Source organism: Caloenas nicobarica, chromosome 3 (genome assembly GCF_036013445.1).
Source record: "Caloenas nicobarica isolate bCalNic1 chromosome 3, bCalNic1.hap1, whole genome shotgun sequence".
Lineage (NCBI taxonomy): Eukaryota > Metazoa > Chordata > Aves > Columbiformes > Columbidae > Caloenas > Caloenas nicobarica.
Window position 1 is genome coordinate 20,236,482 of NC_088247.1, and position 25,844 is coordinate 20,262,325.

The 25,844-nt window shown below is 36.8% G+C and overlaps 1 protein-coding gene across 2 annotated transcripts in view; it reads left to right on the forward strand.

Annotated features, from left to right (window-relative positions):
* The window catches only part of PXDN (peroxidasin), an 89,943-nt gene that overhangs the window by 18,621 nt on the left and 45,478 nt on the right, over nt 1-25,844 (forward strand). The window contains exons 2-4 of one of the 2 annotated variants that reach the window (XM_065631382.1): nt 9,253-9,324; nt 10,946-11,017; nt 17,721-17,792. In XM_065631382.1, the coding sequence (XP_065487454.1) occupies nt 9,253-9,324; nt 10,946-11,017; nt 17,721-17,792 (216 nt within the window). The remainder of the gene's footprint in view (nt 1-9,252; nt 9,325-10,945; nt 11,018-17,720; nt 17,793-25,844) is intronic. The other variant, XM_065631383.1, reaches the window with a different exon arrangement.

Genomic DNA, 25,844 nt, shown 5'->3' on the forward strand with positions numbered 1-25,844 from the left:
TATCATCTCCAATTGTCACTAATCATCTAAAAATATTTCAGTGTATCAGTAGCTCTCTGCAATACAGACTGTGCCAGTCACCAGTTCACTCTGTGCTTGATCCAAGTCCTTATCTGTCATGTATTTCTGTTAAAATAGCGCTCGTGCAGCTATTGTACCCTAATTTATCGGGCATGGCACAAACGCAGGACAAGAAAGCAGCCCTTTCCCAGAGATATTTCTGACAAAAATAATCAGTAATGAGTTGTTTGGCTGTACTGTCAACAACCTTTTCATTGTCTGGTTTTAGAAACAGATCTCCCTGAGAGGAATAAAGACAGATTTCACTTTTTCTTGTTATTTCTTCAGACTGCAGAAATAGTGTTATATCTGTTTGCATTCTACCCATACTGTTAAAAGGTTTTTTGATTTTTTTTTTGATAGCATGAGAATTAAAAACAATTATAAAATAAAATTTCTAGTTTCAAAATACAGTATTTCTGTAGCAGAGGGATTTTGGAGTACTCTGAAGTTGGATGAGACAAAGAGCCATGATCATGCCAGAGTGAAATTTCCATGTATAATTCTTGGCAATTAAGCCTACATGCCTAAAACTTTGAACCAGCAAATCCCTCTTGAGTCCCGTAAATGGCACTACACAGCTGGTTGGAAAGGTTGGCAACAAGGGCAGCAGAGGGATCTACAGACTTAGTAAGACAATACTGTATTGCTTTTCATCAAGTTCACATTTAAATGTTTTCCTTTCAAGTCTAATGGCAAAATAATTGTTAGTTGAAACAAATCTGTAGCTCTTGGAGAAGGCTGTGTCATAAGCTCTCCATTCACCAAAGCTGCACCTGATGAATAGATATATTTTTAAGACTTATAAACTTGAACTCTCTTTCAACAAATATGGCATATTTTACAAATCAGATATTGTAATTGGATAATTGATAGTTCATCCAGATTTAATTCTGGATATTTTTGTAAGCATGGCTTTATGATCAAGGTGAGTACTGCCAAATGTTCTGCATCCTGTTCTATAGTTTTCAATATTTTTGTGATCCTACCATTTACTTTTGTTACCATAATTACAGCATACTAGATATTATAGACTATGATACCCACTCACTGTGTAATAATTATGTTTCAGTTTCCCATCTAAAAATGCAGTGGCTTTATTTTATGTGCCAAGTGCTGATGTACAGATAATAAAAATCTCTCCATGTAAATTAGAGAAAATCACATATTGTATCTTGTAATTAGACTGGGAAAGAATTAGTCCAGGAAATGAATTGCCAAGAAAAAGGCGAATGATGTAATTTTGTTTGTAAAAGAATCGCTAGAGCTAAATCTTAAAACCAGGAAAAAAAAAATCCTGGTTCCTCTGGTATTCTAGAAAATGTTACACCGCTAGCAGTGAGGATTACTATAAGTAGTGCTATGGCTCAAAGTGGGGTTTGGTTTTATTTTTTTTAAAGTGGTGGCCTACTCTTTGTTTGTTCAACAAAGTGACACATTTTTTTACAGGGCAGTAGTTAAAGCAGCATTAAAGTGCCATTGACATCATCCAGTTACTGCACTGACTTGATTATATAACCTCTTTTGTGCAATTTTCATGCTCTGCTCTGTTTGAATGTTTTTACTATGCTGATGGCTGTTTTTCATTTCCTGCTGGGATGACCTTGAATAAAAAAAGAATAAGAATAAAGTAGACATAAGCAATGTAGTCTTGCTGGCATTTGCAGATCTTTTGTTCTGTGTTGAGAAACATAGTAGTTGGGCATTTATGGTATAGGTTATTTCTGCTGGGTAGTAATTAATCTTCAGTGGTTAGAAAAAAATTAATGTTTTTCTCTTATTTTGTTCTTTTGAAATTACCCGTGGCAAAGTGATCAGGTTATGACAGTTCCTGCCTTATTAAAACATCTGAAGAGAGCTAAACAAATGATAAAATGCAGTGGTCATTCTTTAACTTAGATTATTAACTAAGAACTAGCCTTACAGATGAAGATGAACAAGAGTGCATTGTCTTTTGACATATACATTTTTCAGACTTTTTGTTTCTCTCAATGTCGGAAAGTTGTAACAATGATAAGTCCATCCTTTGAAAGTAGTTTGCATTGTTTCTGCTGATTCTTAGCCTTGGTTGGGTAAGCCACTGCCTCCTCTTAATTTGTCAAATGAAAGTAATAAAGATTGTTTTACTATACAGTTTACAATCACATATAGAGGAAGAGTTTTTGCTTTAAACAGTTTTCACTAGACGTTTTCAAAGTATCTGCCTTTGAGGCAGAGGATTGGGCATGGGGCTTGTTCTTTTATAATCCACAATTAGCATTTGAGAACCTTTCAGTTTTTAAGATTTTAAGAGAATGGAATCCTTTCAGATATTTCTATTTTGCTGCTGTGGTGATTTTGCTTATCTCGTGAAATATCTCTGAATTTAAGATAATTTGTGTCCTATATCAGTATTTTACTGTTCAACCCTTGAAATAAGGTAATGAGATACTTATCGTCACAGCTAATAAAAAATCAAGATTTGCTAAATGCTTCAGTATTTTTCTTTTTAATGAAGATTGATTAAAGAACTCATTAGTGTGTCAACATCATGTTTCAAACATCGGGGTATTATATGACTATGTTGATTTCATCCACATTGCCTTTTTCTTGTCCAAAGCTAAAAGATATACAAATATTTTCAATTTAAAGTACGAAATCAGATGCTTTCAGTATGATAGGCTAATACAAATGCAGATCTTCTAAAGCTGAGTTTAAATGCATTGTTCTATTTTGCCAATGTATTTTGTCTTAATGGATACTGGTTTTGGAGAAACTTGGAAGTCTTACTTTTTTGGAATTCTTTTTGTTTGTTTCACTTTGATTTTCATGTGGTATTTCTCAGTATGAACGTATTAATGTGATTTATTACCTATTATATCTGAGAGTGGTACTCTGGAAAATAGTCCTCCAGAGCAAATTTAATAAGTGTAACATGGCGTTTAGTTTGTTTTGTTGATTGCCTCTAAAATTTTTAAGCAAAGTAACAATATTTTCCTTTTTGGACAAGAAAAGTTATGGCAAATGCTGGCATATTACAAAATTATTAAAGGGATCTTCTAAAGTTGAGAAATATATTAATAGATGATGTGGAACAGTAGGTCTACCCCAAAAGTACTAAATGAGAATGTTGTGTCACAGAATTATTTAGGGTTAGTATTAACACAAGCAATGAATGCTTGGTTAGATGAGCTACTTGTCCTCCTGAGCCTGCGGAGTGAAAACAGTAGCAAATGAATGTAGGTGAGGTTCTTAGGGACATGGTTTAGTGCCAGTGCTAGGTTAATGGTTGGACTCAATGATCTTGACGGTCTCTTCCAACCAAAATGATTCTATGATTCTAAATGAATGTATTATTTAAAATTTGTTCTTTAATCTGAAAAGGAAATAGGATTGATAACCTATCTTTGCATTGATCTTTATCAAAATCAGGAGAGCTATAAACAGAGGATGAAATTACACATTGTGCCTAAAATTTTCTATCTGCATGTAGAATTCTCTCCTGACTTGTTTGGGTGTTGAGTATCCACAGCTTGATCTGCAGGCGGCCACCTTTAGAGATGCATGACAGGGGTACATGATGTAGCCTTGGCCGCCCTTCTTTAAATCAGTTGTAGAACCGTTAATTATTTTTCTTAGTTTGACAAAGCAACAGAATCTTTAGAAGTCAAACATATGCAAAAGGAATTTGAGTTAAGATTATTGAAGTACACCCAGTCTAGTCTTTATAAAAGTAATGATATCTAAATCCTTAACTCTTCTCCCCGTATGTTGTTTTTCAATAGTTAAAAACCAAAAGAAAAAAGGAAAACAGCACTTTCAGTATTTTTTATAAAAAAGTTATAATTTTAATTTCAGTGCATGGTTTATCCTGAGTAAAACCAGTCCTTTCCATAAAAGGGATTCCTGTATTTAAAACAGTGTGATATAAAACTTCTTTAATTGACTTTTCTTGTGAGTGGCTTGATGTTTAAGGTCAATGTATTTGAAAGCTGTATTGTTTGCTGTGTATCCTGTATGATTTTTATATTTCAAATATTTATTAATGCCTTTTAGTATTTATCGCTTTATTTATTTTATAAAATATTATTTGGTAAACTTGCAATGAATTTATATGCCCAAATGTTGCCTTGTCCGATCAGGATGTGTTAACAGAAAACTCACCATTTTCGTTACTGTGTGCTGTCGGTGCAAACTTTCCATAGAGTGTTCTGGAATGCCAGGAGCTGCCACGGGACCATTGGATTGTATGGGACAGTAACAGCTGCATAAGGTTTTTAATATTTATATATTTAGAAGTTTTCACTGTACTAAATTATATAAATGTATTGTGAAAAATTAATTTTCAATGCTAAGGGCACGTTCCTGGCCCACCCGGCCTCGTGCTCTGCTGAACATCTCCTGGTCACGCTCCGTGAATTAGCACAGACCAGATGATACAGGACCAGGAACATAGTCCCGAGAGTATTTGGTTTACTCGGCATCATTGGCATGTTGTTTTGTTTGTGTTATTTGGGGGAGATGTAATCCTTCACAGGGATGGGCTTAGCTTCTGTGGAAGTCTGTATGGCTGAAGTGTATTTTTACAATGTAAATAATTAAGCCGTGAAGGGCTGCAAGAAGGAGGAAAATGGCAATTGTTAGTATTTAGGATGTTTTTGTGATTTGACAGAAAGACAAGTTTTAGGGCTTTATGTAAAAGAGACAGATCATTATTGTTGCAATGGCTCTTCTGTTTTTAGATATGTAGTTACCTGTGGGTGTGTTTGAGAATGAGCGCTAACACTGTTAGCAAAGTGTTTTGGGAGCTCAGAAAGAATTTCTTTGAAGGAAGATGCTTAGGTATAGGACCACAAGCTTAGAGAATTCAATACAAGAAAGCAGCAATAGCATACTCTTCCCTAAAAGTATTCTTATATTGCCTAGGTATAATTTTAAGGAGTAAATGTTTTCAGTGTGAAACACACAATAAAGGAGACAATCTGATTTAGGAGTTAGGTTTACTAGATTTTTATTTGAAGAACTGAATGCATGACATTTAGGTTTGGATTATTATGCGAAAGTGATTGTATTACTCTGAAATCCCATGCCATCATCTTAGGTGTTTGCATCATTTTTATTGGTTATTTTTTATTCATTTTATTCATTTTATTAATTTATTATTTAGAGACTAGGAATGGGAAAAATGACAGTCAGTAACTGGGGTGGACTCTCTCAGTCTACTGTTTTAACCTTTTGGTGCACTCCAGCCAGTCGGTGGCAATCAGACGCGCTGAGCCCTGAAGAGGAATGAATGGGCAGGGAACAGGCTTTGTGAGCAAGAAGTCATGTGGCAGTGTGGTTGGGCAGGATCTAGTCTGAAAAAAAACAGACAAGAAACCTCATCATGCTGATTAACAACACATTATTTAAGCAACACAAAATGTCTTTTAGGATCTGGATGGTAATGGCCTGCCAGAGCTATCCTTACTCATTATTCAGCCTAACACAGTCCTCGTTCCTGCTGTCCACTCTCTGAGGGGATGTTTCCCTGAGCTCCAGTTGCTATTATGTGTTCTGAGCCCTTCTCCTGTCCCCTGGAATGTGGTCAGTTCTCATAAGCTGGACATGGGGTCTGTACCAGGGGAGAATGACATTTCAAGCCTGAGAAATGCTTCTCCTGATTAGGAAGCTTTTTTTTTTTTTAATATATATATATATTTTATCATTTACTGAGACTTTAATTTGCTTTGAAAAAGCTGGTGGCTATCTGATTCTTCCCTGTCTCATTGCTGTTCAGTTAATTATTTCAGCTTCTCAGGGATTTATAACTTCAGGCTCGTTTCTAATCTCAAACATCTTCCAGAATATTTGCAGCCACTCCAAATTTGCCAACATCTGCAAACTTCATAAGCTTATTTTTTCTTTTACCAACCTTGTCTTAAAAATATTTAATAACTTATGGCAGATTTCTGCCCAGTTCTATTGATATAGCCTTTCAGTTCAATAACTAGTCTTTGCTTATCCTCTTTTTCCTTACCAGTTGAACACTTGGTTTACAGAAATTTCCTCTAAACCGTATTTCTCTGGTTTGTTTATGTGAATGGCCTGTGTCAAAACCCTTAAATTAATGTGTGCAATGTATACTCTATTTCCATTACCTACTTGACTTATTATCCTGTTATATAAGGAAACTAAGACAGTTTGACAGAATTTCTTGTTGAGAAATCTACAGTGGTTATGACTTAACAACTTCTATCTTCTGTGTACGAGAAATACCTCATGAAGTATAATTATATCAATTTAGAGAACAAAATAGCTGCGCGTTCTTTGAGTAGCATTTGTGATTTGCCTCATTCTTTATTTCGTGGGATTTTTGTGCTGAAAAATTGCTGAAAAAACTTTGAGTTAAAGCTTAAAAGTGTTACTTCTTTTGAAGAAAGAGCTCCCCTTTGAAGGAATGTCCCAAAATCGCAATCCTACATTTTAGTAAGATTAACATTGTTTTTTTCTCCAATTTTAATGTAATTGTACTACTAACTTGAAACAACACATATAATTAATTGTTCTAAAAATGTATTTTTGTCATCATAGCTTTGTATGAAACATTTTATTTACAAATATCAAATGCACTGGGCTCTGGAGAAGATTTGTGTGCTGTGTTTTTTTACAGCTCTTTTAATACCTCTATGCAGAATGAAAACAAATGGGTCAGGTTTCAAACATGACATACTATTTAGTCTTAACAGCTTCATATAAGAAGGGAAATAGTGTGAGGAGCTGGGATAAAATATCACTATATGCAGCAATAGTAAAATAATATAAATGATTTTGATTGGTGTTGCTAATTCCTAGTTATCCGAGTGAGTTTCTGTGGAATGAATTTGACACATGCTCATTTTGATGCTGACTCAGAGCACTGGCTCCTTCATTGCATTTGTAAAAGTTACATACTTATTTATCAGCTTTGCTTCACTGTAGAGAATGAGCTTACTTTTCATATGGATGAATGTGTATTCTTTTCTATCTAAAAACACATTCTGCATTCTGTCTATGGATGAAGTTTTATTTTTAACTGTGGAACTTAAAAAACAAAAACCAACAATTTGAGCAGTCCTGTGTTGTTTAGGAGCTAAATATTGCTAGTCGTAATGGTATTTTGAGGCTTTTGAAAAATACTCAGTTTTCCATATTTCAGTCATGAATATTGGATTTTTGGACTTTTGATTACTTTAATCAAAATTAAAATGCTTACTTTAAACACAATAAAGTTTCATAAAATCTACAAAAAGCTCTCAGTAAAGTGGAATGGCTTGTCCAGTGATGCTCACAGAGAGATCTGTTGTATCTTGTCTCAGTGCAGGTTACGACATTCAATGCTTGTTTAGAAAATCTCAGCACCTCAGATTTAGTGGCTTGTAGACAGCATCACTTTCTCACCAAGGACATGTGTGTTTCATGTGTGATAAATGAGCATTTCTTGTGTGTGTGATGAACAAAACATGATGCTGTTTAGCTGCAACTAAAGAAGGTGCTTTTGTAAAGAGCAAATCAACGCTGTGACAATTTGTTTCTCTAAATCTGGAAGTCCTCAGTTCAGCTGGGACTTGAGCAAGGAGGTTGTCCTGCATGTCTACGGGCAGTTTTACACTTCTAAATAAGGGATAGCAGTTTGCATCCCTCATTTATTCCAGTCACTGGTCAAATATTTTGGTGGAGTGTAATGCAAACAGAACCATCTCTAATCCTTTCCTTAAAATGAATAGTAGGCCACATCTTAAAACACTTAGGGAGAAAAAGTCCTTCTGAGGCCATTACTCCAGAGCTGAACAAGCCATGATGGGCCAATTCATGAGGAATGATGTTGAAGTACAGACTTTGCGAAAGACTTCAGGCAACTACAGCCCCCATTACCTACAATTGCAGCCAGTGGTGTTCTATGGGATTAGTAGATAGCTGACTTTTTCTCTGCTTTTGTATATTTCCTTTGACTAAGTGCCAAATCCCAGAGAGACTTTTTGATAACATATTACCTGTTAAAATGCATTGCATATTTGTGTTTCGATTAGGACTAGTTTTGGTGCTAAGGCTGAAGGTAAGATATGTGTCTGTCCTACTCTTTGGAAGCAATTGATAAGTGTGTTCTAGGAAGGACAAGTGCAGTAAATGTGATCATAGTCTTTCCGATTTTACTTACTTTCCGTTTGCTTCTCTTCTGCTCTCTTGCCAGAGAATATAATGTCCTGGTGCCCTTGGTCTGCTCTTGGGGAAGAGGCCAGATCTGCTGCCCACCTTCCTTTCCCCTGGTCCCGGTCTTTGCTCACAGTCCCTCTCTCACCTGTGTGACCTCCCAGGAAGCTCTTTTGGTTTGCTAATCAGGCAGAAAATTGTTACTTTTTGTTTGGTTGGTTCGGCTTGGTTTTTGTTTTGTTTTGTTTTGGAGCCAGGCAAGGGAAGGAGATGAGCAGAGGTGGTAAAGTCCCACTTCTTTCAGTAGGAGAGAGATGTGAGAGTGGCACAGCCGCGGTGTTTCCCCACACCAGTGTGCCACTGCCATCTCCCTCCTTGTCCCTGCTTGCTCTGCAGCACCTCGCTTGGGAAATCAGAGTTTCCCTCTTATGGGACAAGTTCTCATTAAGTTATGGATATAACAGCAAATCGAATATGGTAAAAACATATCAAAAATAAAGACAAAATTAAATAAGAAAATCAATAGCTTCATGCAGCTGGATGTGCAGGTTTTAAATGCAGGCCAACATAAGGTATTTAAGCCCCCTTGCACAAAACAGAAGAATGGAGTAGCTTATAAGTCTTGAAAGCCATCTCTTGTTCCCTGAACATTTTTCTGATCCCAGTTTTTCTGTATCTATTTCATTGTATTATTTACAAGCAACTTTTAAAATACAAAGACGGTTTAATTTAGTGAAATACAATTCAACATCCAGTTACAAGATGATTCACTGTGGAAGAGAACATCCTTCATCATCACGTGTCCAACTTAGACACAACCTTCAGCATTGACTGCTGAGGCTGGATTTGGTCAGTCTTCTGTTTAAACTTGTCAAAGCAGGGTCTGGATTTGTTTTGCTTTCTCCTTTGGTCAAAAGCTGTAGTTTATGGACGGAGACTGATCATGGTGATCACAAAAGGCTCATACTTAGTTCAGTTTTTCAAATGAAAAAATATGTAGATTTTTTTTTTTTAATAACATGATTATTTTTCTTTATTCTACAGAGACCTAAGATTTAACAGGATTAAAGAAATCCAGCCTGGAGAGTTTAGACGGCTTAAAAACCTGAACACACTGTAAGTTCTTTATCAACCCTAAGGCGCTTTCCTCTTTTGATTTAATATGATTAATTTGATAATGTGCCCAATTTTCTCACTTTTCACAGGTAAGTAGTCTCACAAATTTCAGCTTTTACACAGATCAGAGACTGAGGTTTAGGCCCAAAGCATTTGAAAGCAAAACCAGGTATATGTCTATTAAAATAAAAAAAGAAATTATTTACATCCTAATGCTCTGTTAGAATTCTTTAATTGGAAATACGAAAAATACAGACCTTTACTATATATTTTTTTTTCCAAATTGTGCAAAATTACTTTGGTGGGATATCACATAATAAAACACAGAGTTATGTCAAAGCTGTTCAAAGGCTCAAATGTGCAAATGTGTTGCAGTTACAAAATATTTGACAAATTCTAATGTTTTGAACTGTCCTATTCTAATGTGCTCACCAAGACTACCAGAAGTTAAATGGTTTTGTTCCTACTGAGCTTCTTTTTACAGACGTCTCTATTACTGTATAGATTTGTGAAGAGTAGTCCATGTTTTCTAAAAGGCTCTTTACAAACCCATATTGCCAATAGTATGTGTATTATTGTTTTAACTTATAAGGCTATGTCCTTTGTCATTCCTTCAAACACCAACTTTTGAACAGATGCAGGTATGTTTCTCTACTACATTAGCAGACATGAGGAGGAGTTACAATGGACACTTGTTCATACTTTTAAGTGTACGTAATTTACGATTGCAAATTTGACTGTTTTCTAGAACAGAAGTAGTGTATGAACTGAAATAGAATACAGTGATATCAGGGAACTTGGGGCTGTTACTATCTTTTTATCCTGCATGAACATAACAAAAAATGTATTGAGACGTCTTGTAGTGTAGGTTCACACCAGAAGAAATGATGGGACTTTCCCCAAAAAGTATATTGTCCTAATCTGTGCTACCAAGACGTTTTTATTAGCTATACCTACTCCCAGTCACCTTTGATCATACCTGTGCTGGCAGCTGATCCCCAGTTTCAAATCACAGTTTCTGTCAGAATCCAGTCTCAAGTTTTAACTGTTCAAATCACCGATCTGAGATCCACAGGTCCCAAATAAAGACAAGATTCATTAAGTTTGGATTCCCTTCTCTTCATAAAACCATTGCGTGACGGATGAGGACAAGTCAGTGAATACAGATAGTTGTGTTCCTGTATGATGTAAAGTGCCCAGTGCACACAATATCACCAAGAAACATCTAGGAAAAGTCATTTCAATGTACCCGTTAATGACAAATCTTTGTTAATGTCAATTTTATTAATTTCAACCTTCTGTGTAGACTTGGGACCAGGATATTTTTTTGCTTCATCTTAATTTCAGATACCCACAAAAAGCCACATAATTTCGGTTTTTAGATTGGGAGTTTTTATATCTAATTTTTTTAGTTTTCTCCTGAGAAGTAGTGGCTGAACAGCTGTAAGCACATCACCTTTTTTTTTTTTCTTCTAACAGTTACTGCTAGGGAAAAAGCTTTTTCTTCTGTTATTTTTTTTAAGCTTTCATTTTAGTGCTACATTTATACCTACTATTACACCTTTTTTTTCTCTACTGTCCATGTATGTTAAAATAAACAGCTGTTTATTTCTCTCTATAGGCTTCTAAACAACAATCAAATCAAAAGAATACCTAGTGGGGCATTTGAAGACCTTGAAAATCTGAAATATCTGTAAGTTAAATGAATGTCATTTTTTGCATCAATATGTAATTGAACTTCTTCAATGGGAAAGTGTTTTAATCTGACCCACTATTTCAGCAGATAAACTGCTTTGAAAATCTGTGAAATGAATTTATGACGTGGGGACAACTGTAGATCTTTGTTTCTAAAAGTAGATGATTTGAGATTTGCTAATATAAGACTGATATCTTTAGGCAGTAGATTTTAAAGGACTTACTAATTGCTTTTTACTATATGCAATTTAAAGATAGTCTAAAATGGGATATGGTTAGAGGTTTAGGAGGTCACCTCTTTAAAGGTTTACTGAAACCGTCACATGTTCATGTTTTGTTCATGTTAAGTTCCCATGTTCATGTTAAGTTCATGTTTTGAAAAGTGGTTTAAAAGCAGCTAGTCCAGGATTGATGTTTACAGAAACTTGTAGCTTGCATAAGCTTTTAAAATACTTGTAAATTGCTCACTGGATTCAGTATAAAATCGTAAGAGAAAAAACAAATCAAAGTCAAAATAGAAAAGTACCTATATGACTATAAGGTCTGTGTCTTCAGGCAACTTGTATATTTTAAGAATAACTCCTCCCGTTTTTAACAAACATACCAAATGTATTAATTATCTGAATAAACAAAAAGCATTAAAAATGTTATTTTTATTTGCAAAAAATACTTTAGTTGAATAGTAAGTTGTCACGGATTCTCAGCTCTAGTCTCTTGTCTCTTGAGTCCACCTCATGTAGAAGAGTTTAACTCCATTGTCTTGGAGTATTGATCATTGCTTGAGGGCAGTAAAGAAAAAAATGGTCCCCTTGAGATTTCATTGTTTTGAAAATGATTTAGAAACTTAATTTTCCATCTTGTTTTCAAGAATTCAGCCTCAATATCTCTAAGGAAGTTGGAGAAGGGAGGAAAAAAAAAATCACGTAAATCTGTGCAGACGCATTACCTAGTTTTCCACACTGTGTTTGATTACATTTCATGGTCTCATTTTATGTGTATTGTTTAAACTCTATAGAACTGGAAGAAAAAGAATACTGAACAGACTATCCCCAATGAATTATTAAAGTCCACGATGATTGTGTTTGTTACAATATGTGTTTGTATGGTGGATCTGGTAGTGGAGTACATAAGGTCTACTAATTCAGGATGGCTAAGCTTCCTTCCATAGTCAGCAACTGTGCAGAAATATTACTTGGTTCTTATTAGTTCTTTATTTTGACATGCTTGTCTTTGCCTAGCTATAGTAAACCTGAGATAAAACTCAACTATGGACTCTGTTCAGTTCAATAGGAGAGTGAAAAGAGATAACTGAACTATGTGTTGTTTGTTTTCATATACATGTAGTAATGTTTGTATACATATATATATATATACACACTGTTGAGAGGAAGATCCTTTCCTTCCTCTTGTTCCCTGGAAAATTTGGATATAAAGTTCAATGTGGTAATGCATTCAACTGCAGAGAGCTCTTCTTTAAAGCCATCCCCTGTTTTGCGAAAATAAACCTTAAGATCTATTTACCTATTTCAATGGTGATATAAATGTTCAACCTTAAACTGTGTAGCCTTAACATTATAAAAATACTGGTACTGGTCAGATATTAATACAGAAGAATCAAAGTTACCAAATAAATACAGTTCAGCTGTGACAATGGTAGCTGAGTAAGTACATGCTAAGTGCATTCAATGGAACAAAGGAAACTGAATGGACTGCTTTTTCCCAATAGGATGAACTGAACTAGAAATTAGGGGGATGAAAAATGTATTATTTATTAAAAGTTTAAAATATTGCTCAGAAATATTGCTCAGAATTCAATATTATGTAACAAAATAATATGGAATATTGGAGGCTTTGAATGGCCTGATCCTGTGGATATCTGCAAACCTAACGTATTGTCCTGTTTCAGAAAATGAGATCGTTAGTCCGTGATGTTGTGTTCTTATGAAAACTGAAGTACTGGATTGCAGGTGGTTCTGAAAATGGATAATTCACTGAGTAATTTTAGAAAACCTGTCATTTCTCAGTGGCTTTGATTTAGTGAAATATAAGTATATATTAACATAAATAAATAACTATTAGTAAATATATAAATATGTATAAAAATATATTTTAAAAAGTCTGAGAGATAGATGTTAAGGCCCATTCTTGTATCTCTGCCGCAGTTTTCCATCTTTTAAACAAAGCTTTTTCCATCAAGTCTGAAAGAAGTCCTGGGAATTTCAAATGCTTCTTTGTACTGTTTGTTTCTGAAATTCAGATTAGAGTTCTATGAGTTGTGTATGTTTTCAGAATTGTCTGTCTGGACAACAAATTTTGACAGAGTCAAAATATTTTCTCCAATTTCTGTGCATTAAAAATATTGTTGTAAAAGTTGTTCCTTACATTAGAAAAAGAAAATTATGCAAATCTGATTTTTGAATCTTATTTTTTAGGATTATTTATTTTCTTGTTCTTTATGTAACTGAAATTTTGAGAGTTCTGTAAACAGTTTTGTGTGATCTCACTGTGCTGTTTGTGGTAATAATTTGTATTTAAATTCATATATTAAAAGTTGGAAAGACATAGATGTAATTACTATTGTTTTGCTATGAAACCAAGAGGATACCTTTTCTTTCTGCTTTTCTGCCTGTCTTTCTTATTTCATATACCTTAGTGTTGGTAATAGGGTTCTTTAATAAGGATCAAAAAGGCATTAGTAGCTTGAACCCCATTCATAATATAATTTCTTTCTGCACTTCAGTGATTCCGTATAATGTTTTTGGCCTTACATTCCCTCTCGGCAAAGGATAATGGAAACAGTCTTGTCTAAGATAAACTTAAAAAGTTGTTGTCATATGAGCAATATAATTGGTAACTTGTTTGTAATTTGTTGCTCCTGATACAAGGTGTATGTATCCATGATGTATATGGTACACTGAATATATTTAATTGACATCCTGTGAGTTATTGAGTTTACTGACTAGAGGTGGTAGTATAGAAAGATGAGAAAGAAAAGCTTTCCAACTGTATAATATAGTTGCAGGCACATTTGTACAAACTTGGGAGGATAATCCTTCCCAATCCTGAAAGTCGACAGTTTATTCTCTGAGACAGTAGATAATTGGGAACTGAAGGCAAAGACACACCGTTTTAACATGTAAGATATTAGAAGTTTTGGAATCAGCAGTGGAAACAATGAGGTTAAGATAAAAGGAAAGAATTTAGGGTGGATATATGGAAAAACATAAAATATAGATTAGTGATTACAAAGAACTTTCCAGATAAAGAGAGTGTGCTTGATTTACAGAGCAGTAAACTAGGAGTGTCAAGAAAGTGAAGGAAATAAAAATGGGGAATGAAAATTACTTTGGCAACAACACTGAGACATGGTCACTTAGTAAGAAATGGAGAGGTGAGGAATCAGACATGGCAACAGTGCGCTAAGCAAATGATAAATGGAAATTAAGATTGTATGAAATGTATCTTTTCTGGAAGTACTAAAAGGTAACATGGGAGATTTGTTTTGCATTTGACGAATGAAATAATAATGGTAGAAGATATGCTGTAGGTTGCCAAAGTGCGAAGCTGCTCACCTCACCTTCCAGAAATGGGGTTAAGTCACGTTTCCTTCTGTGCCTTCTGCCGTCATTGCTGTCACGGTCATGTGACTTTTTCCTTTGAATACCTCCTGTGATTCCGGATCTCATTTCTTTGCAATTCATGTTGCCGATTCCACACACTGTCTCTTTTATGTCTCTATATACATCTCTCTTGAGTATATTTATTTGCTTTATTTACTCTGCACTGCCTGATATTACCATTACTTTGAACATCTTTTTTTCTCCTGTTCCAAACAAATGTATCTGGATCTTACTTTCCTTAAATCACATGACTTGCAATATAGTCCGTAAAACCCCCAAATTATCCTCCTAGGGTATCTATCAAACTTTTTAATATAAACTGCTTCTTTTCTAATTTTCTGATAACAGTTTACCTACTTTTTGTTCATTTCCCAAGTGTAGAACCAGTTTTATGAAAACAGTTAGTAGTAATTGCCAGAAAATACATCTTAATCCACTGCGTATTCATCCTTTCAAAAAGTCTAGCCGTTCAGTTCTGTAATAAAGCTTTTAGGTAAATCAAATTATAAAGTGCTTTGTCCTTAATTATACTTTAAATCAGTTTTTTGCTAATGTAACTGGGATAAATGTTGAGTTGTGTGTTTTGTTTTGTTTTTTAGTGCAGTTTCACTTGTTAGGCACAGTAGCATTTTAGAAAGATGTAAGTATTTTTAATGAGAGCTACTTAGTTGTATTTTGTATTCTGTCATCTCCTTCTTCATTAGGCAAACATATGTTTTTTTAATCTTTCTGTTAATATCCTCAAGGAAACATCTACACAACTAAATGAAAGTGTGGTTAAACATCTGTCACAGGACATACCTTTTTGTACCCTTGGCATGGCTGGGGTTTCTCTGTGGAAGGGGAACAGGATGGACTGAGGGCAGCTGAGTGTCCTGCAGCTTAAGGGTTTTCTGATCAACATGGAAAAACTTGTAGTTTAAAGTTCAATCCCAAATGAGGTCCTGCCACAGTGGCTTGGTAAGAGCTTCAAAAGTGGACATGAAAGGCTACTCCCTTCCCTGCAGTATGGGGGTAAAAGTCCGCAAAACTACAAAGTCATTATCCAGGTCTGCCTCTAACCCACCCTTATTCTTCACTCTGCCTTACTTTGTCTGCAGAAAGTAAATAAAAGTTGCATCAGTGATTCTGGTAAAACTTTTTTTTTTTTTTAATTTGATTAATTCAAACTGCTTTAATAAAATACTTCACATACCCACAAGAGATACTTAACTGATGTTAATTATTAAAAGCATCGTAGTCCACTCAGGCTCGCTGGTCTGAGGAGACATTTAAGACTCAGAGGAATAAGAGGAATTTCCAAACAGCCAAGTGAAGTGTATTAAGAAAGGTAAATAACACTTTGGCTGTTCAGTCTTTGAAATTTTCTAAGGAGTGAGAAGAAATGGTGTATTTAAAATTATCACTGGAAAATAAGATAGGAATCTGATATCATGCAGATTAAAATTAAGGAGAGATAAAATTGTAATGACTATGATCCTCAAATGAGTTGGTAAATCTGAGTCAAAACAAATATTCGAATACCCGTGAAATGATGTTTTTTGCAAATAGATGGATTCCACATCCAAAATAAGTGTGATACACCCATTCTCTCTCTTTTAAATTATTTTTAAAGTTTTTACAGTCATTTCACATGACACTATTTTTGTCCAGTTTAATTTGTTTAGAGTTTTGAGCATTTAAAGAAACTTGCAGATTTTTGCTTATTAGTTATTCTATTTTTGGAAGAACTCTGCTTTTCACTCGGATGTCTATATTAATTAAGCACATTTGAGCCTCTGTGAGATTCATGTGTTGGATTCTCAGCAAGCAATACATTGTAAAACTAAATTTAGACTCAAAGGAAAGTTACTACTTCATATTGTCCCCCAAAGTTGTCATGAGGTGAACATCAGATGTCTACAACTTTTTTCCTTATTAAGACCTCTTGTGAAATGTTGCCTTTTTTCAAGTCTATGTGAAAACTGCCACCAGTTCCAGCAGAGCCACTATTTAATTTGTTGCTTCAAAAGAACTTTGCAATATTTCCAGTAAGTTACTGAAAACTGTAATAATAGAAAAGCCAAACCCACTACTAATAAAATGCCTGCTAATAGTCATTCGTGGTCCGAAGTCTCTTCATCCCTTTTTCATAGAATCCATGCCTGATTAACTGAGTTTCAAACCATTTGTCATTTAATTGTGAGAAAGTTCTTACTGTGAACCTGTTCCTAACCTAACACAAAAAGAGTGGCTGACTCTGAACCCGAGTATATTTTTATTTGCTGCTTTCCTGCAGAAACTGCAGTAATCAGTAATTTCTGCAACACTCTCTCACTAAAACATCCTTATATTTAAAAGCATGATGAACTTTATTACCTACAGTGTTCCATCCTGTTTTATTTTTATTCTGTAGAAATGGTATAGACAGCACATGTGAACATACTGGTACTCTGCATATGTTTATTCTGTTTATATTCTAGAGTATCAATGGGGACCTAATGTCCATATTCTACACAGTGATAAAACAAATACACAATGCTGTTTTATGGATGCAATACCAATATTCTAACTTGTGTTTTTTTGTAAATTTTCTAAAGGTGACACAGGCAGAGTTATAGAAATTCTTACTGCTTGCTCTCCAAGTTCAGTAAAAAGACCAATTCTGTCATAATTTGGATACTTGTTCCAGTATCCAGATGAGATATTTTAAAGAAAGTAAGAGGCCAATAGTCCCAGTGTGTCACTTCCGATGCAATTCTGTCCCACTAAGTTGAATTTATTTTGACTTTTGGCAAGCCTATCAAGAATCTGAGGGGCAAAGAAACAGTAAGTAGAAACGGCGAGCACTGGGAAGCCCAAACCATCCGGGTAACAGCCTCAGAGCCTACGAGGCCCCAGACTTTTGCCTTTCCTGGCAAATATTTGGGATGAAATCTCAATGACAAAGTATTTTTATGTGTACATGTTTCATTTTTGTTTTGTATTTTTTTCCTAATATGTAGTTGAAAAACTGTCTTCATGTGTCAACTTAATTCTTCTTTTCCACCTTCATGTAGCTCTCGTTTGTGTACTAATATTACTGATTGTTTCTTGTTTCAGCTATTTGTACAAGAATGAAATCCAGTCAATTGACAGGCAAGCATTTAAAGGACTTGCCTCTCTAGAACAACTGTAAGTGCCTTTTCTCTTCTGTGCTGTCATCTCCATGGTTCCCCTGCAGAGGAAAGTGCACGCCTTGCTCCGTACCTCCTGCCTGCATGCTCTGCATGGCTGCACGTCCTGGGTTGTTAGTCAGAGAGCCCCAGAATCACTTGCATGTGGAAAACCAAAACTGATTTCTATGTCAAATTCCTCATGTCCGTGTTTGTCTTTTGTTTGTGATTTGCACTCCCAGTGTCCCTATACATTATCACATAGCTTTGATAAAGATGAAGCGCTATTGTGCAAAATGTTGAAACCTGATGTGTATTGCTTAGAGAGAGATTCTTATTTCATTTCTGTAGGTTTTATAACATTGCAATTCCTTTGACTGTGACAGTTACTTTGTTTTATGCCAGCATAACTGAATCTGAATTAGTCTCTTGAAGTTTAACCCAGTTTTGTTGTATTTTAAAACAAAGAGATTTTAAAATGAAAACCTTACTATTACTGATATGCATTAATCATTGCCCTATACATACATTTAAAAAGTATGAAAGTTCATTAGTTGTAATGTAGATGTTTCAGTAAAGTCTTCTAGAAAGATTGATTAAAATCATACTCCTTTTGCTGTATATTAACTGAAGAATAATGGCTATTGAAAAAGAACGAAAAATGCAGTCATTAGCATGACAAAAACTGATTGTATTGATTCAATTAAGTTTAACTATATCTTGTTTTATAATCAGAAAGCATTGCTATACGTTCATTGTGGTAATGTTTAGAAAAACAGAAAGAGCTATAAATGCGTGACTGTTTCACAGCTTGACTGCCAAATAACAGCACTAGACCAATGAGTTTTGTAGCACATACATTTTGGGTGCTGAAAATCTTCTACGACAAACATAAATGTTGAAACTCCTAACAGTTACCAGTGTATTACAAATTTTCTATGACATGTACCCGTTTCCTTGTTACCATAAACCTTTAGTGGATATTAGTGGACACAGTGTGTATCTGAAATAAAATAACACTTCAAATAGGTACAAAATGATACAAGCTCATTTTAGAGGACAATAGATACCTTTGGAAGAAAGAGCTTCTACACAAACCAAGAGTGATAATTATAAAATATATATAAATATGTAATTTGTTTCCTTAATGCTTTCCTCTTCCTCCTACTCTAGAAATGATTACTGAAGCATATTAGAATCACAAAATCATAGAATCATTTTGGTTGGAAGAGACCCTCAGGATCATTGAGTCCAACCATAACCTAACCTAACTCTAGCACTAAACCATGTCCCTAAGAACCTCATCTAAACACCTTTTAAACACCTCCAGGGGTGGTGACTCCACCACTGCCCTGGGCAGTCTGTTCCAGTGCTTCACGACCCTTTCTGTGAAGATTTTTTTCCTAATATCCAATCTGAACCTTCCTTGATGCAACTTGAGGCTGTTTCCTCTTGTCCTGTCACTTGCTACTTGGGAGAAGAGACCAACACCCTCCATGCTACAACCTCCTTTCAGGTAGTTGTAGAGAGATATAATGTCTCCCCTCAGCCTCCTTTTCTCCAGGCTAAACAGCCCCAGCTCCCTCAACCACTCCTCATCAGACTTGTGCTCCAGACTCCTCACCAGCTTCGTCGCCCTCCTCTGCACTCTCTCTAGTACTTCAATGCCCGTCTTATGATGAGGGGCCCAAAAGTGAACACAGGATTCAAGGTGGGGCCTCACCAGCACCGGGTACAGTGGCACAATCACTTCTCTAGTCCTGCTGGCCACACTATTCCTGATACAAGCCAGGATGCTGTTGGTCTTTTTGGCCACCTGGGCACACTGCTGGCTCATGTTCAGTTGGCTGTCAATCAACACCCCCAGATCCCTCTCTGCCAGGCAGCTTTCCAGCCACTCTTCCCTGAGCCTGTAGCGCTGCCTGGGGTTGTTGTGGCCCAAGTGCAGGACCCGGCACTTGGCCTTGTTGAACCTCATACAACTGGCCTCAGCCCAATGATGCAGCTGGTCCAGATCCCTCTGGATGGCCTTCCCTACCCTCCAGCAGTTCAACACTTCCACCCAGTGTGGTGGTGTCTGCGAACTTACTGAGGGTGCACTCAATCCCCTCATCTAGATCATTGATAAAGAGATAAAACAGAACTGGCCCCGATACTGAGCCCTGGGGAACACCACTCGTGACCGGCCACCAATTGGATTTGGGTCCATTCAGCACAACTCTTTGGGCCCAGCCCTCCATCCAGTTCTTCATCCATCGCAGAGTACACCCATCAAGGCCATGAGCTGCCAGCTTCTTCAGGAGAATGCTGTGGGATATGGTGCCAAAGGCCTTACTGAAGTCTAAGTACACAACATCCACAGCCTTTCACTCATCTGCTAGACGGGTTACCTTGTCTGTAGTTCCCCTGATTGTCCTTCCGGCCCTTCTTGTAGATGGGCATCACGTTAGCCAACTTCCAGTCAACTGGGACCTCCCCAGTTAGCCAGGATTGCTGATAGATAATGGAAAGTGGCTCAGTGATCACCTCTGACAGCTCCCTCAGCACCCTTGGGTGTATCCCATCTAGCCCCATAGACTTGTGGGTGTCCAAGTGGTGTAGCAGGTCACTAACTATTTCCCCTTGGATTATTTGGGCTTCATTCTTCTTCTCATCTCTGTCTTCCGGCTCAGAGGGCTGGGTACCTGGAGCACAACTGTTCTGACTATTAAAGACTGAGGCGAAGAAGGCGTTTAGTACCTCAGCCTTTCCCTCATCTTCTGTCACTATGTTTCTGCCTTCATCCATCAGGGGATGGAAATTCTCCTTAGTCCTCCTCTTGTTGCTGATATGTTTATAGAAACATTTCTTGCTGCCTTTCGCAGCGGTGGCCAGGCTCAGCTCTAGTTGGGCTTTGGCCCTTCTGATTTTCTCCCTGCATAACCTCACAGAGTTCTTGTATTCCTCTTGCGTGGCCTGCCCCTCCTTCCAAAGGTTATAAATTCTCTTTTTTCCGAAGTTCCAGCCGCAGCTCTCTATTCAGCCAGGCCAGCCATCTTCCCTGCTGACTTGCCTTCCGGCACACGGGGACAGCCTGCTCCTGCACCTCTAAGATTACCTACTTGAAGACAGACCAGCCTTCCTGGACTCCTTTGTCCTTCAGATCTGCCTCCCAAGGGACTCTGCCAACCAGCCTCCTAAACAGGTCAAAGTCTGCCCTTTGGAAGTCCAAAGCAGCAGTTCTGCTGACCACCTTTCTGACTTCTCTAAGAATAGAAAACTCAGTCATTTCATGATCGCTATGCCCAAGGCGACCTCCAACCGACACATTGCTCATGAGTCCTTCTCTATTTAAAAACAACAGATCCAGTGGGGCTCCTTCCCTGGTAGGCTCTCTAACCAGCTGTGTTAGGAAGTTGTATTCCGTGCACTGCAGGAGCCTCCTAGACTGCTTCGTCTCTGCTGTGTTGTATTTCCAGCAGACATCTGGTAGGTTGAAGTTCCTCATAAGAACAAGGGCTAGCGATCAGGAGACTTCTGTACAATGAAAAAAAACCTGAACAACAAAGCAAACATGTTTCTGGGGTTTTTTTGTGGTTTTGTTTTTGTCGTTCTTTGAGAGAAACTAAATATAGTTCGATTTAGGAGACCTGTTGCATGTATAAGGGAAGAAAGAACCCCGTATTTACTGTGGCTGGCAGGATCCTTCTTAAACCCCTGTGGCAAAATTCTTAGCTGCTGATGTACTAGAAATATCTTTTTCTTTGGAAATTTCTGCCAAGGGAATAAGATCTTTGGATCAGATCTTGAAACTCACTTGTGCCAGAGTAAGTTCTGAATAAACTTCATAGTTTTAGATGCTTGAACACACTGAAACCATACATATTTCGTCACCTAACTCTTCAGTCATGACAGGGTATGAAGGTAGAAAGCTGATGAAAAGTAGCCACTTAGTACCAGTTTCGACCCTGTTAGATCTGCAAGACATATGTTTGGGTCTGGCGAAGGTGACACAAAGCTACAGGAAATTTGCATTTTTTCGGAGCAGCAGCCAGAAGGCAGGCAGAGCACCCAGAAGGCAACGAAAGCAGCCTCTATATGCCTGAGCTTAGACAACTGAATTCCACCTGAAATGTCACAAATACTTGGCTTGGGAGGTTGCAAATTTGTTGTATCTGGATCCAAAAATCAAGCTCTAAATGCAGTCTATTTCCAGATGAGTGTACGTTCCTTTTCTTCCAAATATCTACTATATTTTTTGAGATCTCAGCTTAAGAGCTGTTTGTATCAGGGACACAAAGTGTTCTCTGCAGTCCTTAACTAGCAGGATCCCTAAATACTAGTGGACTTATTGAAATCTCTTTACCTGATCTTAGTGGAATACTAATTATGTATTTTAACTTTCATATTAACATACTATTTTTGTTCTTTATAAGCTATTATTAGAGTTCGGCTGTAGTTTGTATACACACGTACATATTTCATGGGGAAATTAATAGATAAAAACATCTTAAATATAGTGATGGAGCTTGTTATATTCACTTTATTTCCCTCAATTTAATTTTCAGTACCTCTTAAATGTTGCTATGATTTTTTTTTTAAGTTTTATATTACAAAGAGTTACATGTTTTTGCATATCTGTATGTGAGCAGGTATGCACATTTAACACAGTGGAGCCTGATTAAGGTCTTAGTGCTGCTAAAAATACCTACAGCAAGCAGTAATGAAAGAGAATTAATTAATAAACAAACAAACCCAAAAGGTATTAAAAGGTTCTTGAGGAGTAAATCCTTATTATTATAATAAAATAAGACCAACTAGGGACAACAAACCTAGATAACTGGAAACAGATATTTATCTAGCCTTATTTTAAAAGTCTTTAAAGAGAGGATTCCAAAATCACCTTAAGTATCCTCTTCCAATGTTTTGTATCATTACTGTAATATCTTATTTAATTCTCTTTCCTCGTGGTGTAAGCCTGTTAATTCTTGTCATTCCCTTAGGCAGGGAGAGCTCTTTGATAAATGTGGTAAAAATATGTTTGTCGATTCTCTTTCAAATAATAAAAATGGCAACATGCTATTTAAATATTCATACATTATACTCAACTAATGGTTTTTAAGTACTTCCCCAAAGGTGTGGAGATATTGTTAGAAACGAAAAATTGGCACATATGATAAAAGTAATCCTCTACAAAAATATTATGCTACAGAAGATATAATCTTAAATTTATTGCTCTGAAAAATGCCACTGAGACTGAATTTTACTGTAAATGTTCATCTTCCAAGATTAATAATAACAAAGAGAAAATCTGTACCATGCTTATTTGATCAAATTGTGACCTTTCTCTAGGTGTGTTTGGTTTGGAGCTTTTTTTTTTTTTTGTCTTTAAGTATTTCCTTCTGTTTGATAGTGAATTCAGAATTAAAAAATGAAGACACAAGGGTATTTAAAATCACTCTTGCATGCTTTTTCTTTACATTTCCATTATGAGAGTATTTTTAATATCAAATTCATTACATCATACTACTATTTTTAAGAGTGTTTTATATTGTGAACATAAAAGATGTCTATAAAGACACGTCAGTGTGAGATTATTTCCTGAATATTATTACCTTTAAAGTGAATTTCTAGTCCAATAAATTATCATATTAATTACGATAGTAAAATCCTTTAAAAATCATTAATGTGGTACGTAGAAGGAAAGAATGTAAATGATAAACCTAGGTCATAAAATGTGATTAAAGTGTAGGTTGTAAAGCCAAGGATATTTTATATTTTTTATTGTGGACTTACAATGCAATCTTGTTTCTGCATCTGTTTTTTTCAGAATTGCACTTGGTGCTAACTACTTTGTCCACATATTGAGCACCTTGTTTTGTTCATAAATTGCCTGACAAGTTGCTCAGGATTTTTTTTGAGGTCATAATTTAAACACCTGCAAAACCGAACTAGCTTGTCATATGAAGCAGTTCAGAGTATTTTCCATTTGAACTTCGTGATTTGATTTTTTGAGCTACTTTAGGCAACGTGATTTCTGATGAGGTGAAGTTAACTGTTAAAATGTGGTTCAGTGCCTGAATTGGTGTAGTTGTATCTGTGGTGCTTTGAGGTTGTAAACAAGGCAAGGTTTGTAACAGAACTAGTGTTTTAATTAGACCAATTAATTTGGTTGGAAAAATAAGTTGAGTTTTCAGGCACATAAAATAGTATTTACATCTGTAATTGTAGTAGTCTTGAATACTACACAGCAGTCATGAGCTGTTACTTCACTTAAGCTGTCTGGGAGAGGTGTCCTTTCTTTTTCTCTCTTTGCTGATCTCACCTCTGATCCATGGACCTGAAGAAGGGGTTGTGTGCCTCAATGTGCCTGCTTTTGACAATGTATTTGTTCTAGTGAGAGGTGTTACATGTACCTGCAAATCTTGCCTTGTCAATACCAAAGAAGTGAAAGAAAGACATTTATTGGGAAGATAAGGACATACATTTGCAAGGTGCTCTTGAATCATAAAAGTGCAAGTAGAATTAACAAAAGTTAAAAAGGCAAAAGTCCATGTTGGCTGCACAAGAAGTAGTGTATGTAGTTTTTTCCAAAATCAAAGCTGCTTCAGAAGAAGTAGCGAACCCTATAGCTGCGTCTGCTTTTTCCCTTCATCCTCCTTCACTGCAGTGATCCCTGGCTTGCCTTGCGCTCTCCCAGCCGCTCCTGATGCTGGGGAGGTGGCGAGCAGAGCACGGTCCCTGGCAGGGCAGCCACCAGCCCCGTCCTGCCCGTCCTTCCTCACGGCTGGACCTGACTGAGGTCTCTCTTCTCTCTGCCGGTGATTCCAGTGAACCCGGCAGGAAGTATCTGCCTTTGAGATGTCTGTCTTTTTAATTTAGATTCAAAAGGGAGATGAAGACTGGCAGGCTCAGCATGACTACACAGTTGTTTCCTTATGCAAACAGGATCATCCTCTATGCTCACTGCAATTTGTGGCCATGCGTTGCGCTGGCAGCGAGCAGACTTGACATGCCAATGTGCCTGATCATGTCCGTGCTGATTTATTGGCTTTTTCTGTGGTCCCCATTCATCGCTCCCTGGCACCGTGCGCCGGCTGGCGCTGGGGCCGTGCGGCCGGCGGGGGAGCTGGGACAGGGCCAGACACGTGCCTGGCTTCCCACCGCTCGCACCTCCCAGGGCTCTGCCGTAAGCGCTGCTTGTTCCCGCGTTGCTCTCTCCACAGTGACCATTCGGCTCAGCTCGGGGAGCAGAGCGCGTGCGGTGTTTCGCTGCAAGGGAGTTTCCACGTCCTTTTACTTTTCACGCTGAAGGAGGGATTTTTCAGGAGATTTGGGAGTCTGGGATTTTCTCTGCTTTTAAATGGTGGGCTTTTTCATTCTCAAGCCTACAGTGATTTCTGTATATGCACATTCTCCAGATGTTCCTGAGATTGTCAGAGGTCAAGTAGGAAACTTTAGGAGGTTTGGATATGATCAGGATCCAAAGTCTATAAATCATTTCCACAGTTCGTTGTGCAAGTCTTATCGATCACTTCTTGTTTTCTCATCTGCAAGGTTATGGAATACTTCCACAACGGAGTCAAGACTGAAACAAGTCTGCCTCTGCAGTCCATTTTCACAGCAATTACATATTCATAATCTGGTTGATTATCTTGTTATTTTAGACTTTTTCAGTTTTACAAGATTAACAGCTGCGTAAAATTGCTGCTGTATAATACTAGTAGCTTACATAAGCATCAACAGAGCATCAAACAGAGCACAGCTGTGGTGGTTAATTGTACCCCAATTGCTGGGAAGCCCTTTGTCTAAAAGCAATTCAATCAAACTTGAGTTTATATTATTAAGTTTTTGGCTTTTGAGAGTGTTCATAGCTTTAAATGCCAGAATTAATGGACCAGAGCAGGTTACTTCTCCACACCTTTTGAAATTTTCCCTCAATGTGATAATAATGAAAACAGTTGCCCACTAAAAATGTTATTCTTCTAGAAACTATAAATGTTTTCTAAACAATGTGCAACAATTTCCTGTAATTTTTTTTCTATATATATTTGTTCAAGTATGCATACTAATGAAAATTGGACTTGACAAA